The sequence below is a fragment of the Saimiri boliviensis genome, chromosome 1, assembly GCF_048565385.1.
Source record: "Saimiri boliviensis isolate mSaiBol1 chromosome 1, mSaiBol1.pri, whole genome shotgun sequence".
Lineage (NCBI taxonomy): Eukaryota > Metazoa > Chordata > Mammalia > Primates > Cebidae > Saimiri > Saimiri boliviensis.
The window spans coordinates 10,471,559-10,490,280 of record NC_133449.1 but is presented as its reverse complement, the minus strand read 5'-3'; the positions used below and the strand labels follow the sequence as shown (position 1 = coordinate 10,490,280).

At 53.7% G+C, this 18,722-nt stretch overlaps 1 protein-coding gene across 6 annotated transcripts in view; it reads right to left on the bottom strand.

Annotated features, from left to right (window-relative positions):
* ATP6V1C2 (ATPase H+ transporting V1 subunit C2) overlaps nt 1-18,722 on the bottom strand; it is a 63,058-nt gene that overhangs the window by 10,330 nt on the left and 34,006 nt on the right. For 3 of the 6 annotated variants that reach the window (XM_074393997.1, XM_074394005.1, XM_074394008.1), the window contains 6 exons: nt 10,769-10,863; nt 6,595-6,719; nt 3,507-3,605; nt 2,758-2,826; nt 454-546; nt 256-349 (listed from right to left, as the gene is read on the bottom strand). In XM_074393997.1, coding sequence (XP_074250098.1) covers nt 256-349; nt 454-546; nt 2,758-2,826; nt 3,507-3,605; nt 6,595-6,719; nt 10,769-10,863 — 575 coding nt within the window. The remainder of the gene's footprint in view (nt 1-255; nt 350-453; nt 547-2,757; nt 2,827-3,506; nt 3,606-6,594; nt 6,720-10,768; nt 10,864-18,722) is intronic. The other 3 variants (XM_003927214.4, XM_010337940.3, XM_074394004.1) reach the window with 2 other exon arrangements.

Genomic DNA, 18,722 nt, shown 5'->3' with positions numbered 1-18,722 from the left:
GGACGGTGAGAATGTATGCGGAACATGCGGCTCAGGTGGACCTCCAGCTCCCACCCCAGCTCCACTGCCCGGGCTCCTTTGTGCGAGCACTGCCCCTCCCCTCCAGGCCCCCCTCGGGCGTCCCATGAGAACAGATGGTGGGTCCCCGCAGTGTGAGCCCAGGGGACTGGGGACAGTGAGAGGGAGAGCTGGAGACTTGGGAGGACTCTTCTAGCCCCAGGCCACTGGCAGGGGAGGCGCCGCTCACATACTCACATACTGTTGCTTCTTATCGGACAGCAATCGGGCCATCTCCTCCCTTTCCCTTTTAATTTCTTTCTCATCATAGTAAAATTCACGAACCGTGAACCTTAAAGCAAGCAAACCATGGGCTTTCACTCAGAGGCTTTCCAGAGGGCCAGAGAACCCTGGGGCCCCGCAGCAGGAGATGGAGCAAACCCGGAGAACCCTTACTTGTTTTCTCTGGCTTTGCTTTTGAAATCTTCAATCACTTTTCGAAACAGAGTCACAGTGAAAAGGCCGCCCTCCTTGTCCTCAGTAATGAGTCTGTTGGAGAGAAGCATCTGCTGGCTGGACTCTGCCTGGCCCTGTGTGGGAGCGGGGCTCAGGGGCCCCCGGGCCTGGTGGCCTGTGCTTGGGGTCCCTGGCAGCAGCTGATGGCTGGGGAACCCAGGGCATGCCCTGTGATTTCCTAACCCCTGGCTGGCTGCCCTGCCCTCCTGTCCCTTCCACACTCCTCCGGGCTAAGGCCTCAGGGGACCTTGGGTCCAGGGAGTGCAGAGGCCTGGGCCTCAGCTCCCACTCATCAAATGCCTGAGCAACCAAGCCCTCCTGGGGCTCTGTCACTGCAGCTGGCACGGGGTGTCCCTGGCTCTGATGCGCTGTAGTTATAGTGAAGCAGGGTGGTGGAAACCATCTTACAAGGTCCATTTCACTTCCAATGTCACAAAGTCCTAATGGGACACAGCTTCCCAAGCACATCTCAACACAGGACCACTGGCGCTGCTGGCTCTAGCAGCCTGGGAATTCTTGGGGCCAGGGGTCTAAGCTCTCTGAGTTCTGTTGAACAGAAGACCAGAAGTGGGAGCCCTCAGGCCCAGGCAGGATCTCACGGGGTCACGCTTCCTGTTTCTCAGAGCTGAGTCCATAGGGGCTGCCTCCAGGCTCCAGGTATTTCCAGAGTTATCTGTGCAGGCTCTCAGGTGCCCTGTGACAACGAAGGGCCTGAGGCTCTGGTCTGGGAGGCCAGGCCATCTACCAAGGAAGCCGGTCCTGGCAAGGATCCCGGTGCTTGGCATTTAAGAGCAGTGACTGCTTCTGCCAGCTTCCAAGGTCGGCTCCTCTGCTCCGGAGCCTCGCTCCGCTCCCCTGCCTCCCCTGTGACCTCGGGCTGTGACTGTCCTGTTCCTTGCACCCTTCAATTTAGATCCCGATTGCCATCTCATAGCCCTGGGAGAACCCCTCCCCAGTAGGGGCCCCAGGGCAGAGACCTTACAGCCAGAGTTGTGGGGGAGGGGGGGAAGGGGGAGACGCAGGAGTCAGATGAACAGGCTGGCTGCCTGATGCACGTTCTAAAATCTCTTCAAATTACAAACCATCTCAGCCATACAAAAAGGTATAGAGGAAAACAAGTACCAGGCTGGGTGCGGTGGTTCACACCTGTAATCCCAGCACTTTGGGAGGCTGAGGTAGGCGGGTCACCTGAGGTCAGGAGTTCGAGACCAGCCTGGCCAACATGGTAAAACCCCATCTCTACCAAAAATACAAAAATTAGCCGACCACGGTGGTGCATGCCTGTAATCCCAGCTACTCGGGAGGCTGAAGTAGGAGAATTGCTTAAACCCAGGAGGCTGCCGTACCACTGATTTGATCATGGAAACAAAAATAAATAAATAAATAAAAATAAACCCGGGAGGCAGAGGCTGCAGTAAGCTGAGATCACACCATTGCACTCCACCCTGGGCAACAGAGCAAGACTCCAACTCAAAAAAAAGAAAACACGTACCTTTGGATCAGCCACCCAGAAACCAAAGTTCCGGGAGGTGAAAGCTCACACCTTCCTGTCCCACTATGTGCCACTCACTCCATCCTGAGCCACCACCAACCCGAGCGTGACCTTCCTCCCCGTGGACCAACGCTGTAATTCCCTTCACACCCGCGCGTGCTGAGTCGCGTCCATTTCAGCCCCTCTGCTCCTCGGCAGCTGTCGCCCCCCTTCCTCCCTGCGGATGCGCAGAGCCCAGCACCCTTGCTTTCTCACCGGGCAGTGTCCCATGACGGACACAGTTCATAACCCACTCTCCTCCTGTCACTCTAACAGGGCCCACTGGCCACTCCTGCTCTGGCCCCTGCAGGACACATGCTGAGTCTGCTTTCCCTCCCACCTCCCGCGGTGGCTGTTCACTGGGCAGCCACTCGGGCCAGGGCTGGCTTCCCCCTCCACCAGGGAAGAAATGTCGCTGAGCCGAGATGAGCCAGAATGCAGCAGAGAGCAACAGCACAGAGAGGACGCTAGGCCAGGCGGTGCCAGGCAGCCTTCCCAGGGCAGAGGCAGGGAAGTGGAGTTTTGACAGAGGAAGGACTCTGGCATGTGACAATGTGTGTGACCCTGACAGAATTCCAGGCCAAGGGACAGGAGAGGGCCCAGGTGTGGAGGGCTCGGGGTGTCGTACCCTCAGGGCATGTTTGGTGGTTGGCTGCCCTGAAGCACCCCCATGCCCCCCAGGGGACCTGGGGCCAAGCTGTGCTCTCACTTACTTGGTCGATCGAGGGACCACCATGTCCGAGAGAGATTCGTAGGTTTTTTGCCATTGTGAGTAATTTGGTCTGCAAGAACACAGAATGGTTTTGTGACTTTTTGCTGAAAAGGTTCTTGGGTGTCCCAAGTGCTCAGGAAGCTGCACACCCCTTTTCCTGAGGCCCTGAAGGAACCCTGGGCACCGCACGCATGAGCCTCCCTGCGCTAGCACCGAGCAGGGCTGCGGTCAGAGGGAGCCCTAACCTCCGGAGGCCCTGCTGTGCCCATGGGGAATCCCTGCCCAGCCTCCCCAGGGTACCCACAAAAGTCCCTTTGTGAAGAGCTATGGTTACAGTTGGCACTCACTAATAACCATCTAATCTGGCCTCCGTGTGACCTTGGACAAGCTAAGCAACCTCTCCAGCCTCAGGACAATGGGAATCACCAGACTTCCCAGGCCTTTGGTGAGGATGAAATCAAATGATGTCTACCATGCATTGGGTATATAGCGTGTGCTCAGTAAATGGCTGCTTCCCTTTCATGGCCGCAACCACCATCACCCAACCACTGTCCCTGCTGACACAGCCGTGAGCAGGGCCCCATGCAGGAACGTCTGCTTCCCGGGACCTGGGGCTGGGCAGGGAGCATCGTCCTCCACGCCACCCAAGTCACCAACGGGCCACCTTCCTCTCCACTGGGCAGGGGCAGTTAGTTCCCTTCCGTGATCTGCAGCACAGGCCGAGACACTCATTCTCCCTGCAGCACTCACTTGGGGACAATGACCAGAAGCGTGACGAGATATTCAGAATCTAGCACGAAGTCCTCTTTGCTCACAATATCACTCAGTGTCCGGGTGAAGAGGTTCCCCCTAAAAGGCAGGTGAAACAAAGGGCGTGAAAGGGACATGGTGACCCCACACGCACACCCACGCCCAGGTGCTGGGGCCAGAGGCAGTTCTCGGGGGTGGTGGGCACCGGGGACGCTGAAGCCGAGAACACAATTCTCAGAAATGATTGCTCCCCGCAACCCCAGGGCCTGGTGCCCCAGACTCTGTGCTGGGGCCACAGCTGCTGCCTCCTCCTCTCTAGGGGACAGGGAGGTTGGCAGGGCATCAGGTGCTATCACCCGTCGCCCAGGGGCTGCCGAGTCCAACACCTCAGTGACTTGCACTGCCCCGGTGCCAGCCACAGCTGCTGCCAGAGGGGGGCCTCGAGTGGCAGGCAGCTAAAGCCACTCAAGTGTCAACACAATGGGCAGCTCTCAGAGCTGCGTGAGCCATCTCGATAGAGCTCCGTGTCACTTTACAGGCCTCCCAGGCCAGCAGCCCAGGGACACTCACCTGAAATAGCTTCCTACATACCCAGTGGACCTGGGCTGAGTGGAGGGCATGGTATTATTAGCACATGGATCAAAGCTGTCGATCAGCAAATGGGCCAAGATCAAGCTACCCAGGCCATATGGGGCGTCCGCACGGGGCCATGATGCGACCACAGTGCTTCTCTGGAAATCGCTCTCCAGCATTGAGCCATTGCCAAAGCTTTTTTTTTTTTTTTTTCTTTTTTTTTTTTTTTTTTTTTTGAGACGGAGTTTTCGCTCTTGTTACCCAGGTTGGAGTGCAATGGCGCGATCTCAGCTCACCGCAACCTCCGCCTCCTGGGTTCAGGCAATTCTCCTGCCTCAGCCTCCTGAGTAGCTGGGATTACAGGCACACGCCACCATGCCCAGCTAATTTTTGTATTTTTAGTAGAGACGGGGTTTCACTATGTTGACCAGAATGGTCTCGATCTCTTGACCTCGTGATCCACCCGCCTCGGCCTCCCAAAGTGCTGGGATTACAGGCTTGAGCCACCGCGCCCGGCCCAAAGCTTTAAAGACAACGGTAAACACCCTCCTCGGGAGCCCACGTGTCTTCTCTGCTGTCCCCTGCCTGAACATCACTGAACAGCCTCGTGGCCATGGATAAAGCCCAGAGGTTCCTTCTCCCTGGGCACCGCACGCATGAGCCTCCCTGCGCTAGCACCGAACATGCTACCCTCACACTGTCCCACCTCTCTCCCTGGCTGACCTCTGAACCCCAAACACAAAGCCAACTTTCCACATGTGTTTGTTGAATGAGTAACAGTGAGCCCTGCAAGTGCAGAAATTGTATTGTATTCTGCACTGTATCTTTAGGGTCTAGCATCAGGCCTGAGGTGGTACATGTACAACGAAAGAAGAAAAGAGAGCTCAGAGGAGGGAGTTAGAGACTTTCATCCCTCTTCGCATGCTGCCCTCCTATACTTGGTATATGTGCTCAGTCAATCAAAGTCACGGTGAATCAATGAATGATCAATGGATGTAGGAACCTTACCAGCTGAGTGAAGAGGCTGGACCAGATGTCTGCTGAAGTCCCAAACAACCCACCATGGGGTGATGGCCCCGTGGCCCACGGGCTCCAAGCCAGGATGGACGTGTGACCCATCCCCATTTAGGGCTCTCTGCCCTGGCACCCAGTCTCTGTCCCATCCTCTGTAGCTCATGCCCACTTACTTCTGACACGAAGCCAGGCATCCAATAGCAAGGCATCCAACTCACTTCTATTGAAGTGAGTCCTTCATCTGTGGTTTCTAACTTTCCTTCCACTTATGTACCATTTGCTTTTTTCACAAGAAGACAGCTGGCCCAGTGACCCTCAGAAGCAGGATGTGGAAGTGGGGTACTTCCCAGGTGAATTCTCTTTGCTTACAGTGGTGAGCCAGTCAGAGGGAGGGCAACTGGTTCAGGCTCCCTGCCCACTTCCCTCCTCTGGAGTTAGGGTCCCAGTGCAGGCATCAAATTAAAAACTCTGCAATTGACCAGGGTCCTCAGAGAACCGCCAACAGCATCAGATCCAAAGTCTGGGGGATTGGGCTGCTCCTCCATGCCACCCCCACCCTGTTCAGGAGCAGCTTCCCCAGCAGGTGCTCACCCAGTGTGTGTGTGTGTGTGTGTGTGTGTGTGTGTGTGTGTGTGTGTGTTTGTGTGTGTGTTTGAGACAGAGTCTCTCTGTTGCCCAGGCTGGAGTGCAGTGATGATCTTGGCTCACTGCAACCTCTGTCTCCCTGATTCCAGTGATTCTCATGCCTCTGCCTCCCAAATAGCTGGGATCACAGGTGCCCCTCACCACACCCAGTTCCTTTTTGTATTTTTAGTAGAGACGGGACTTCACCATTTTGGCCAGGCTGGTCTCAAACTCTTGACTTCAGGTGATCCGCCCACCTCAGCCTCCCAAACTGCTGAGATTATAGGCAAGAGCCACTGTACTTAGCTACCTGGCTTCTCTTACACACCTCCAACAATAGGACACTCACTACCTCCCAACAGTCCCTGCCACCATGTCACTGAGCTTATGCTTTTCTCTGGCACAGCCACCATCCTGGTGACTGGTCTGTCTGCTGAGCCCACTCCCTCTCGCACACGGTGGCCCTTCAGGTAGGTGGAGAAGACACCCGAGTCCCTGAGGCTGCTCTGCTCTGGGCCACAGAGCCCAGTAACCCCCTGCCTTTTGCAAAGGGCTGTGCTGTGACATCACAGCCTCCTGTCACCCCCAGTGGGCCCTCTGTGCAGCCTCCACAGGAGAGGACTGGGGCAGCATCCCAGGTACCCTGGAGGAGCCAGGAGAGGGAAGCATGCGGGGAGCGAGCAGCATTGCCCCATCTTCTTCTCCGGGCACGTGCGTGGGGTGCGATCACCCTCGCCTGGCCCATTCCTCCTCTCCCAGCACGCAGCTCTTGCAGAGGTGAGGGTGCCTCCACCTGTCTCACTCTCATACACGGGCATGGACTCCCAGGTGGCCGGGTGACAGGACAGGCAAGTGCCAAGTCCCTGCCAGGACCCACCCTAGCCAGACGTGGAGGCTGGCAGATACGCACATGGATTTCTTCTCCAGGTTCGCCAGGTTTGTCTTCAGAGTGTGGTAGGCTGCCGTTCGGGACTTCAGGTCCATCTCGATCTGCGCCAGTTGCTGTTTGGGAAAGCAAAAGCTCCTAGTGGCCTTGAAGGCGTTGGCTGAACTTTCCGAGATGGCCACAACAGCTCATGGTGCACTCGTGAGAAACAACTGCCCTGCCCATTTGCCAGGATGGCTTTCTTTTACCAGCATTCGGCCCTGCCAGGGAGGCCCCGTGTGGCACCCAGGCGCCAAGCCATGATGGCTTCGCTAGGATGATTCAGTGAGCCCACCCTTTCCTGATTTCAAGCCCATCCTTAATGGTCAGGCATCCCACGCCCACACCCACCCTCTCAGGCTCTGCTGGAGGCCAGCTCAGGCCAACCCCCCTCCTTGCTTCCAGGGGACCTGATGTCGCCTGGCCCTCACAGATGTCCACGTCTCCTGGCTTGACTGTGCTGATCTCCCTTGAATGGGTTGGTAGGGGCAGGGAGGTAGGGGCAGGGAGGTATGGTGGACAGAAATAAGACAGGCCTGGGCTCAAGCTGCACTCTCCTGCTTTCTGGTCGACTGGCTCACGTTCCCCATCTGTCCCACAGCAGGGATAATGCCTGTGCTGAGAGCCAGCTGTACCAGGCTCCTTCCCATTCCCTCCCTCAGCCCCACACATGACACATCACCAGCTTGGGCAACCGGCCACAGAAGAAGCATTTACACCATGGCCAGCAACAAATGCTACAGGCCAGCCCACAGCTGCTGCCAGAGAATCTCCAGAATCAGCAGATGAAGAAAATAGTGCTCCCTAGAATGCCAACAGCTTTAGTCTAAATATACACATTTATATATGGGAGAATCCATTTTAAACTTTTAAACACTGGTTACCTTTTGGGAGAATACAGGGAATGGGGGTGATGATCACAGCTCTGATGATTTTATAATTTTAAAGATAAAACCATAAAATAATTTTAAAGATAAAATAATTAAATATGATAATTAAAATGATTGAATGATTAAATTAAAATGATAGGTCAGGCGCAGTGGCTCACGCCTGTAATCCCAGCACTTTGGGAAGTTGAGGCGGGCAGATCACCTGAGATCAGGAGTTTGAGACCAGCCTGGCCAACATGGTGAAACCCCGTCTCTACTACAAATACAAAAATTAGCTGGGCATGGTGGCAGACACCTGTAATCCCAGCTACTCAGGAGGCTGAGGCAGGAGAATCACTTGAACCCAGGAGGCAGAGGCTGCAGTGAGCTGAGATCATGCCACTGCACTCCAGCCTGGACATCTAAACGCTTCTATCTTTACATTTTGCCATGTTTAATTTTTTTTATAAAATTCATCTTTTTATAATTTTTTTAAATGTTTAATTTTGAAATGATTATAGATTCACAGGATGTTACAAAAATAGTATACACAGAGATCTTAAGTACTCTTTGTGCAGTTTCCCACAGTGACAACATCTTACCATACAACTCCTGCACTGTACAGCTGCATACTCAACTGTACCATGCAACTATATTGTACCACTGGACTATATTAAACTATTTTGCATGAGACAAAAATACTGCATTGTGCAACTATACTACTACATTAGTACCATTTTGCACTATACAACTCTATTTCTTTTTTTTTTTTTTTTTTTTTTTTGAGACGGAGTTTCGCTCTTGTTACCCAGGCTGGAGTGCAATGGCGCGATCTCGGCTCACCGCAACCTCCGCCTCCTGGGTTCGGGCAATTCTCCTGCCTCAGCCTCCTGAGTAGCTGGGATTACAGGCACGCGCCACCATGCCCAGCTAATTTTTTGTATTTTTAGTAGAGACGGGGTTTCACCATGTTGACCAGGATGGTCTCGATCTCTCGACCTCATGATCCATCCGCCTCGGCCTCCCGAAGTGCTGGGATTACAGGCTTGAGCCACCACGCCCGGCCTACAACTCTATTTCTATACTGTATTGTCCTATACAACTATGCTATTGCATTACACAATCATAGTACAGTGTCATAACCAGGAAACTGACATAGGTACAAGCCACAGGTACTGGTTTTTAAAATATGATGTATACATTTTTTGAAAAACAAAAACAAAACAACTACTTCTTGTCTATATTTTTCTGATTTCACCACAAGCCCATAAAAATTTGCTGAGTGGTATTAGGGAGCCAGCAAAACAGTGGTAGGAACGAGGGCTTTTGAACCAGCAAGACTCACATTTAAATGGCAGTTCTGACTTTTGCTGGCTGTGTGACCTGATATAAGCTCCTAGACCTCTCTGAAAAGTGGCCCAGAATTATTGTGAGATACTATAGGAGTTTCCTTTGACTAAATGTCTCTAGTTGGCAGATTGAGACCTCTCATTGGCAGAGCAAGGCTGAGGTGAGGGTGTCCCACTGTGTTCCTGGTGTAGGAAGCATGGCGGGAGGCCACACCCCGGAGCCTCGGGCCCTGCTGCTGCCAGGAGCTGGTTCCCTGCAGTGGGGCCAGTCCAGGGCTTCCATGCACACAGCACAGCCCCCGGGCTCTGGCCACCAAGACCTGCATCCCCAGCCCGGCCTAATGCTCCAACCGCGGTGGGCCCTGGAGTGCTTACTCAACCCTTCAGCTTCCTCTTCTCCTCTCAGAGGAAAGCAATGTCCACCACGAAGCAAGAGGTAGAAAGTAAGAGAGCCCAGCAAGGTCTCTGGCCATCTGGAATGCCACCAAACCAGTACCCTCCTTCCTTCCTGCCAAAGGCGCTTTTGGGGTACCCTGGACTGGGGAAGCCAGGTCTCCCTACAGCCCCTCTGCTCCCTCCATGGGCTCCAGGGAGCCCTCCCCAGAGTCTGGCATCCCTGGGATTCAGAGAATCCCAAACTGGCACAGGGCGGGGCAAGGAAGGGCCAGCCTCTCTAGCCACCACATGCTTTCAGTTCCTTGGTGGGCATGCACAGTGCCCTCTGAAAGGCACACCTGGCACAGGTGCTCTGAGCAGCCCCTCCTTGAAGGGCCTTCCCCAGTCACTGCCCGATCATCCCAGGAGGGGCCTGGGCCTCTGACGTAAGCAATGCCGCCCAGATTCCCAAGCTTTCTGGCTCCACCCTACTTTCCAGGAAACCTGCAGGAGCTGCCAGAGGATCAGTCCGAGAGGCCCAGTTCCACTCTGACCCTTGGCCACAGTCACAGAACAGGGCACCTTTGTTCCTGGCCCAGGCCAAGACTCTCCCACAGCCCTGGGGGCCAACTAGAGACAGGACATGTTAGGGGCTCATTGTTTTGTGGCAGAAGGGAGGGCCTGGCCATCAGAAACCATCAGCCTCTGTCTCACGGTCCTCGTCACCCTCACCGTCAGTGATGATACAGAGAAGTCACCAGGCTCCAGATGCCCACAGCATCTCCTGGGACTTGAGTCACAGGGTGTTTATTTTATCAAGTGGCGTGGAGGCCATTGCTGGGCAGGACACCAGACTCTCGGGACACTTCCTGCCTCTCCACTATCACAAGTGCCTCTAATTAGGGAAGCTCCCAGCAAGTAGCTGGTGCAAGGTCTCAAGGCAGTAACTGTTCATGGTTATTGTTGTTTGCTGTTGTTTTGTTTTTGAGACAGACTCTCACTCTGTTGCCCAGGCTGGAGTGCAATGGCACAATCTCGGCTCACTGCAGGTTCAAGCAATTCTCCTGCCTCAGCCTCCTGAGTAGCTGGGACCACAGGCGTGCACCACCATGCCCGGCTAATTTTTGTGTTTTTAGTAGAAATGGGTTTCACCATAAAGAACAGGCTGGTCTCGAAGTCTTGACCTCATGATCCACCTGCCTCAGCCTCACAAAGTGCTGGGATTACAGGCGTGAACTACTGCACCTGGCCTCCATCAGTAACTTTGGAAAAAAAAAAAAAAAAAGTAGAGCAGCAAGTGAATGGGTGCTGGGCCCTCAAGGGGAGGTCAGGGGACTGACTCTTTCCTGTCTAGGGCTGCCCTGAAACTCCAAACCTAACCAGTGCACGGAAGGAGGCCACACCTCAGAAACCCAGAGACCCAGTCAGGGCTGGCTGAGGCTGTGGTGGGGGACCCTGTCCAGGCTCAGACCCCAGGCTCTTGCCCGCCTGACTCACCGGTCAGATGTCCCCCGGAGCAGCCCCTCCTCTCACCTTGGCTATGGTGTCCACCACGCTCACGAGCGGCTGCTTGGCAGGATATTTGGCCATGTCCCATTCGAAGTGGGTCACAAAGGAGGTTAAGTCAACTGGAAGAATACAAACACATTTTAACACATGAGTCTGGGCTCTGCTGGGTCACTATGCTGTTTTGAGGTTCCCAAGTGCATGCCGGAGAGCACCGGGCCAAACCCTGAAACCCTGTGCGGTCGGTGGCCTGTCCCAGGTGCCCCTGAAGCAAGACAAGTGTCTCCTGCCTCCTGAGCCCAAGCTCTAGACAGTTTCAACCTTTGCTGTCCATTTCAAAAAAGGCATTTTACACATTAGCAAAATACTGGACTTCGTGACTGTGGTTTGCAGTAGCCAGCAGGGAGATGCATTCCTCAGTGTATGTTATTTATAGAAAATAAAAGTCTCTGGTGAGCAGAACACACCAGCGTTTTCAAGGGTTTCCTTTTTTCTTTTCTTTCCTCAAAACCTACTGCCTTCAGGATGTCTCTGGTTCATTCTAACCAGGTGTTGGGTGGAGGAGAGAGAGCCCCAGCAATGAAATCAAAAAGAAGCAACACTGAATAAATGTCAGCTGACTCAATCCCTAGGCGTTGGGCAAGTTGGGAGGGAATCCATCTCCCTGCCTGAGACACCGCGGGGTACACGCCTTGCGAGTGCCTGCTCCCTTCAGATTAGTTCTCCACACACTTCAAGAGAGCCACTTGGTGGCCGAGTGTGGTGCTGGCTCACACCTGTAATCCCAGCATTTTAGGAGGCCCAGGCGGGCAGATCACAAGGTCAGGGGTTTGAGACCATCCTGGCCAACATGGTGAAACCCTGTCTCTACTAAAAACAAAAATTAGTCAAGCGGGCCAGACGCGGTGGCTCAAGCCTTTAATCCCAGCACTTTGGGAGGCCGAGGCGGGTGGATCATGAGGTCAAGAGATCGAGACCATCCTGGTCAACACGGTGAAACCCCGTCTCTACTAAAAATACAAAAATTTAGCTGGGCATGGTGGCACGTGCCTGTAATCCCAGCTACTCAGGAGGCCGAGGCAGGAGAATTGCCTGAACCCAGGAGGCGGAGGTTGCGGTGAGCCGAGATCGCGCCATTGCACTCCAGCCTGGGTAACAAGAGCGAAACTCCGTCTCAAAAAAAAAAAAAAAAAAAATTAGTCAAGCGTGGTGGTGGGCACCCGTAGTTCCAGTTACTCGGGAGGCTGAGGCAGAAGAATTGCTTGAACCCAGGAGGCAGAGGTTGCAGTGAGCCAAGGTCACACCACTGTACTCCAGCCGGGGTCACAGAGCGAGACTCTGTCTCAAAAAAAGAGAGAGGTACCTCGGCCAGCCACCCCAGGACCTGACCTCTTTTAATACGCAGGGTCTATGGGAGAGCAGGAAATTCCATAGAAGCTGCGGCGCCGCAGCGGCCCCTGGAATTCCTGCACCCCTGGCAGATAGCCCTTCCTATGGCAGATATCCCAGACCAGGCTGCCCGTGCACCTGCACTTCCGGGTCAGTCTTGGTACACCAAAGGAGACTGTCATGCTCACTCCTCACCCATCACCCTGCTGCGGACACACACCAGACGCCACACCCTGCCCAAGGTCCAGGGGCCACAGTGCACAGGGAGACCCCTAGGCAATCACACTGCAGAGAGCTGGGGACCTGGGGACAACCACCTGGAGTGCTAAGGGAAGACAAAGAGGTAGTGCTGGCTCCTCCGGGGAGGATTGTGTCCCTTCACTGGGGCTAAGGAGAAGAGGAGGTGGCTGTGTGGCCGGTGACGGAGGGCTTTGGGTAGCAGGCGAGGAGGGCTCGCAGCCCTCCATGCTTGGGGCACTGAGTCAGGGAAGAGGGAGGGTGGACAGATGCTGAACAGAAAGGGCCAGGACCAGTCACCAAGGGTCACATCTGCACTTCACCCTGTGCCAAGAACAGCCCTACATCCTGCCCACTCAGCCCCTAGCACGGGAGTGGACTGAGTTCCTCCAACTCAGACTGCGACGCCCAGGGGGTCACCAAACAAGCCTCCAGGGGAGGAGCCAGCGGGAACATGGGAGGGAGAGGGTGACGCCAAGAGGCGGGGAGGACCAATTGCACAGGGTGCAAGGCAACGGCGCAGGCCTGGCGACAGCAGCTTTCCCGATGGGTGGCTGGGTTGGGGGAGGGAAGGACGCTAAGCCAGGCAGCCGCGGAGGCTGGAGGGATGGGGATGGAGGAGCGGAGGCAAGCTCTGCCTGGGACAAGCTCAAGTTTGACATGTGGATGGACAGGTCCCCAAGAAGCAGATGGGCATGAAATGGGACTCAGAGGAAGAAACCGGGTGGGAAAGAAATGCCAGCACATGAGGTAGGAAAGGCCGCGATAACAGGATGATGGTGATGACTGTTAGAGCAGCCAGCATTCACTGCTGCTGACCTTGGCCCAAGATGCATGAATTATTCAGTTTAATTTATTCTTTTTTTTTTTTTGAGACGGAGTTTCGCTCTTGTTACCCAGGCTGGAGTGCAATGGCGCGATCTCGGCTCACCGCAACCTCCGCCTCCTGGGTTCAGGCAATTCTTCTGCCTCAGCCTCCCAAGTAGCTGGGACTACAGGCATGTGCCACCATGCCCAGCTAATTTTTTGTAGTTTTAGTACAGATGGGGTTTCACCGTGTTGACCAGGATGGTCTCGATCTCTTGACCTCGTGATCCACCCGCCTCGGCCTCCCAAAGTGCTGGGATTACAGGCGTGAGCCACCGCACCCAGCCCAATTTAATTTATTCTTAAAACCCTGTGAGGATCTCCATTTTACAGATGAGGAAACGCTGGCACAGAGCAAGCTGTGGAAGCTCCAGGATAAAGTGAGGCAATGCACGAAGCACCTGACGCCCTGCTCGGCCCACACCAGGGCCACAGCTCCCTTCCCTGCTGGGTCCACTAAGTGGGCACAGCCATGCTGCAGCAGGAACCTGCCCGGGAACCACACGCAGACACCTTCTAGACCACTGGGACTCCGACGAGGTCCTTGGGAGGATTTTGTTTTACAGAGATAGGATGCTGGTGTTGTAATTAACACGGCAAGTCCTGGCCTGTTGACAAGAGTACCTCTGAGGCACTAAGGGTGGGGCCCTGATCCAGGGGGATTCAAGGCTGTATAAGAAGGGACAGCAGAGGCTGATGCCCTTTTCAGCTTCAGCCCACTGACACGCAGGTGAACAGCGATGTTGCGCGCGCACGCGCGCGCACACACCCACACACACACACACACGAAGAAGGGACAGCAGAGAGTTGAAGCCTTGCTCTTTCTTCATGCATGTACCAGGAAAGGCCATGGGACTACACAGTAAGAAGGTGGCCGTCTGCAAGCCAGGCAGAGAGTCCTCAGGAGAAGCCAGCATGTCTGATCTCGGACTTCCAGCCTCTCAAACCATAAGAAAATGAATGTCTGTGGTGGAAACTGCCCAGTCTGTGGCTTTTGTGATGGCAGCCCAGGCTGACTCAGATACTGGTATCGGTTGGGGTATTAATAATGGCTTTGGAATAGCCACACACACAGTGGGGAATGACCCTGCAGCAAGGGTGCAAGCCCAGGGAGGAAATGAAGGAGTCAGGCCCATCAGAGAAGGGAGTAGTCAGAGGGTATACCCAGGAGGATGGGGGGATACTCTTTCTGTGGGAGGAACGGCAGTGAAACTCTCCTCTGGGACCCCACTGTGCAGGCACAGGCAAGCTCACCTCCCACCACGGGCCCAGACCCATCCCACGAGCCAGGAACCAGCCTCAAGGCACCAAGCAGCAGCCCAGGATGGGAGACGGCAGGGCCGTGTGTGCCGTCCCATCCAACTCTTCCCTCCGCCTCCTACCCCATGCCCTCTGCCACCCCGTGAGTCCCACACAGCTCCCTACTCTTCTTTCACGGTGAGGAGTACCTGTCCTTCAACACGCAGGACAGGCCTTTCCATAGGCAGCCTGACTGCCCCTGCCCCTGCTGGCCTGAATTCCTCTCCCTGTGCTCTCTCAGGCTCCTCGAGGGCAGAGACTGTGACTCACTGGTCTCTGTGTCCTCAGAACCTGTCGCAGTGCCCTGCAAGAGCACGTGCTCCATAAAGATGCTCAAAACATTGACAGACTCCTCCTGGCAACCATGGCTGTGGTGTCAGCTCGCAATGTCTCCGTGGCTTGTGAAAGATACATTTCAGATCGAGCTCTTGTCTCTGGCCATTTGTACCAAGTCCCCAGTCTTCATGGCATTCAGACCCAAGGGCTGAGGTCCCCCTTCCCACCTGAAACACCCCTGCCCTGCCACTCCTCCAAGACTGATCCCTCTTCCTGCAGCGCAGTCTCTGTTTCCATCATGGCACATGTGGCACTGTGGGTCTGTACCCAGCAAGGCTGTGGCTTCCAGAAGGCAAAGGCTGTGCATCACCTCCACATGCCCAGCACGTGCTTGGTACGGACAGATGCTCAGGGGAGTCTGAGACAATGTCTCGCTGCAGGGGCCGCCAGAAGCTCTCATGTCCTGAGCACCAGCCCCGGCTGTGTACACTGAGCCTTGCCCCGGGTCAGGCTTCCAAGCCCTTCCCTGTCCACACATGTTGCCTTTGGAAAGAATGCAGTCTGAGGACAGTCCTCTGCCATCCCTCTGGCCTCCTTTTTTCGTTTGTTTTTTGAGATGGATCTCATTCTGTCGCCCAGGCTGGAGTGCAGTGGCACGATCTCGGCTCCCTGCAACCTCTGCCTCCTGGGTTCAAGAGATTCTCCTGCCTTGGCCTCCTGAGTAGCTGGGATTACAGGCACACATTAGCACACCTGGCTAATTTTTATATTTTTAGCAGAGGCAGGATTTCACCATGTTGGCCAGGCTGGTCTCGAACTGCTGACCTCAGGTGATCTGCCTGCCTCCCAAAGTGCTGGACTACAGGTATGAGCCACCATGCCCAGCTAATTTTTGTATTTTTAGTAGAGATGGGGTTTCACCATGTTGACCAGGATGGTCCTGATCTCTTGACCTCATGATTCACCCACCTCAGCCTCCCAAAGTGCTGGGATTATAGGCATGAGCCACTAAGCCCGGCCCAAATATTGCTTTTTAAAATAACATTTATATATTTTTGGAAAAAGGAAAAAAAAAAAAAAACACTGCTTGTCTTTATTTTTCTGATTTCCCACAAGCCAATGAAAACTTGCTGAGAGGTATCTGGGAGCCAGTAAAACAGTGGTAGGAATGAGGGCTTTCGAACCAGTAAGGCCCACATTTAATGTCAGTTCCGACTTTTGCTGGCTGTGTGACCTGATAAGCTCCTTAACCTCTCTGAGCAAAGTGACCCAGAATTATTGTGAAATAATATAGGAGTCTCCTTTGACTAAATGTCTCTAGTTGACAGATTGAGACCTCTCCTTGGCAGAATGAGGCTGACACACCTGAAGTGGTGGATTACAGGCGTGAACGCAGCCCTTCCGGCCTTCTGTACTCACAGGTTCACAGCCTGCTCTCTGCTGCTTGGAACACACAGGCCTGGGCTGCAGTCACTCAAGCCTGGACCTCAGAGCGGACGATGGTGACCTGGGCTGAGGGCCCGTGAGGTCAGACCATGACCCAGATAGGCTCACCCCCCATCAAAATATGCTGCGCACAGGCTGACAGCTCTTGAGCAATAATGATCTTGTCTGAGAACCAAAGTGAGGCCTGCCCAGCAGGCAGCAGTATGAGAGACTGCCCAGCAGGCAGCAGTATGAGGGACTGTGACCACCCAGGCTGCCGCCTATCACCCAGCAAGCCAGACAAGCCTCAAGGGTTTCCGTCTTCTGTGGGCATTCCAGGGCCCAGGCCAGGCAAGGTGTGTTTGCCAGCCTGGCTGCAATTGAAGCTGTCTGTGTCCTTCCCTGCTCCCAGCTCAGCTAAAGGCAAGGGACAAGCAGAAACAACAGGTGCCCAGGAGAAGCCAAGAGCCTGCGAAGCTGTTCAGTCCATCTACAGGTGAGAAAGGAAAATCCAGAAGTGACTTGTGGACCAGGTCTGACCGGCTGCTGGCAGTGATGCCCTGAACAGCCCTGGAGGAGATAGGATTAAAATGCAACGGTGCGTGCCGCTCGCTCATACGGGTACCCTGCAGAAGAGAAAGATTTCCTCATTCAGGTAATACTGGGAAAGCTCAAGTCAAATGCAGTTTGAAAGGTCTGGCCTGGTTTAGAGTGCACGCTGTATTGTTTTTTTGTTTTGTTTTGTTTTGTTTTGTTTTGTCTTATTTTTGAGACAGAGTTTCGCTCTTGTTGCCCAGGCTGGAGCGTAGTGGTGTGATCTTGGCTCACTGCAACATCTGCCTCCTGAGTTTAAATGATTCTTCTGCCTCAGCCTCCTGAGTAGTTGGGAGTACAAGTATGCACCACCATGCCTGTCTAATTTTGTATTTTTAGTAGAGATGGGGCTTCACCACATTAGCCGGGCCGGTCTTGAACTCCTGACCTTATGATCCACCCGCCTAAGCCTCCCAAACTGTTGGGATTACAGGTGTGAACCACCATGACTGGCCTTTATTTATTTTTTTTTTTTTAAGAGACAAGGTCTTGCTATGTTGTCCAGGCTGGAGTGTGGTGCCTATTCACATGCACAACAACAGTGCACTATAGCCTCAAACTCCTGGCCCCAGGCAATCCTCCCACCTCAGCCTCCCTACAGCTTCCAGGCTTCAGAATGTGCTTTACCAGCTCTAGTCTTGGGAAGCTGAGACCCAACTCACAGGAAGCACAGAGGTCATAAAGCCCATTCAACAAACCAAGCTGATTTTTTTCTTCCTGAGAAGAGAGGCCACTGCGGGCGCCATCAGGACTGGGGATGGATACTGCGTAACAATTACATCTAACTTAAGGTACATTAATTTTGCATAAAATATAAGCATTTTGATCACTATTTTCATGTAAGCTTAAGTTCTTCTGTTGTTCATGTAGAAAAGTAGCTCTCTACCTGAAGTCAGTCTTTCAGTTCCGGCCCTAGAAATGGCCTCCTGGGAAATCAGACCCATTTGGTTAACTTGACAAGGAGATTTTTTTCTTAGCATCAGCAAAAAAATCTCAGTGTGACAGACAGACTGCATTTGGGAAGGTATTTGGTAACTGCCAATCTCTAAAGGTTTTTATTCAACCTAGAATGATTTGCTATTTTTCTTTTCTTTTTCTTTTTTTTAAGAGGCGGGGTTTCACCATGTTGGCCAGGCTGGTCTCAAACTCCTGACCTCAGGTTATCCACCCACCTTGGCCTCCCAAAGCACTGAGATTACAGGTGTGAGCCACCACACCTGGCCTCATGATTTGCTATTTTTAATTCCACCATTTTGAGCGGGCTGGAGAAAATCCAAAGCAAATGGCTCCCTCTAACATTCACACAAGGAAACACCTGTTTGAGCACTGGGACCACCCCAGGAGGCTCCTTGTGTGTCTGAACCCCAATCAAGGCCACACAAAGCAAAGCCTGGAGTGTAAGCTTCCAGTGCCCATAAAACAGACAGCCTCAAAGAGCAGGCAGTCGGGACACTGAGTCAACATCGAAGCAAGAAGCAGACCACACACAGAAAGAGACAGGAGCTCACCTTGACCGCAAGGTCAAAGCGTTCCCAGCTTCCAGGTGGCATGCAGCCTGCTCAGGAGGGGCAGGGTAGTAGGACAGAGGGGAGGGGATGAGACAGTGGCTCTCTGTGTCATGTGGATATCATGACCAAGTTACAAAGTTGTTGCTTGAGAAATCGTCGTAACCTGATCGCTGTACCCCTACAGCCAGACCGAGATTCCACCTCCCCGGGACATGCGGGCATCACACCAAGCACAGACACAGCAAACAATGCATAACCTACTCTTTAAACATTTCATTTTTTCCTTCAAGCCTGCAATATAATAAGGTGGAGTTATTAAACCACATAGACACACAAAGCCAAGAGGGTAGGAACATTTCCATTTGTCAACTTAAACAGCCAAATAA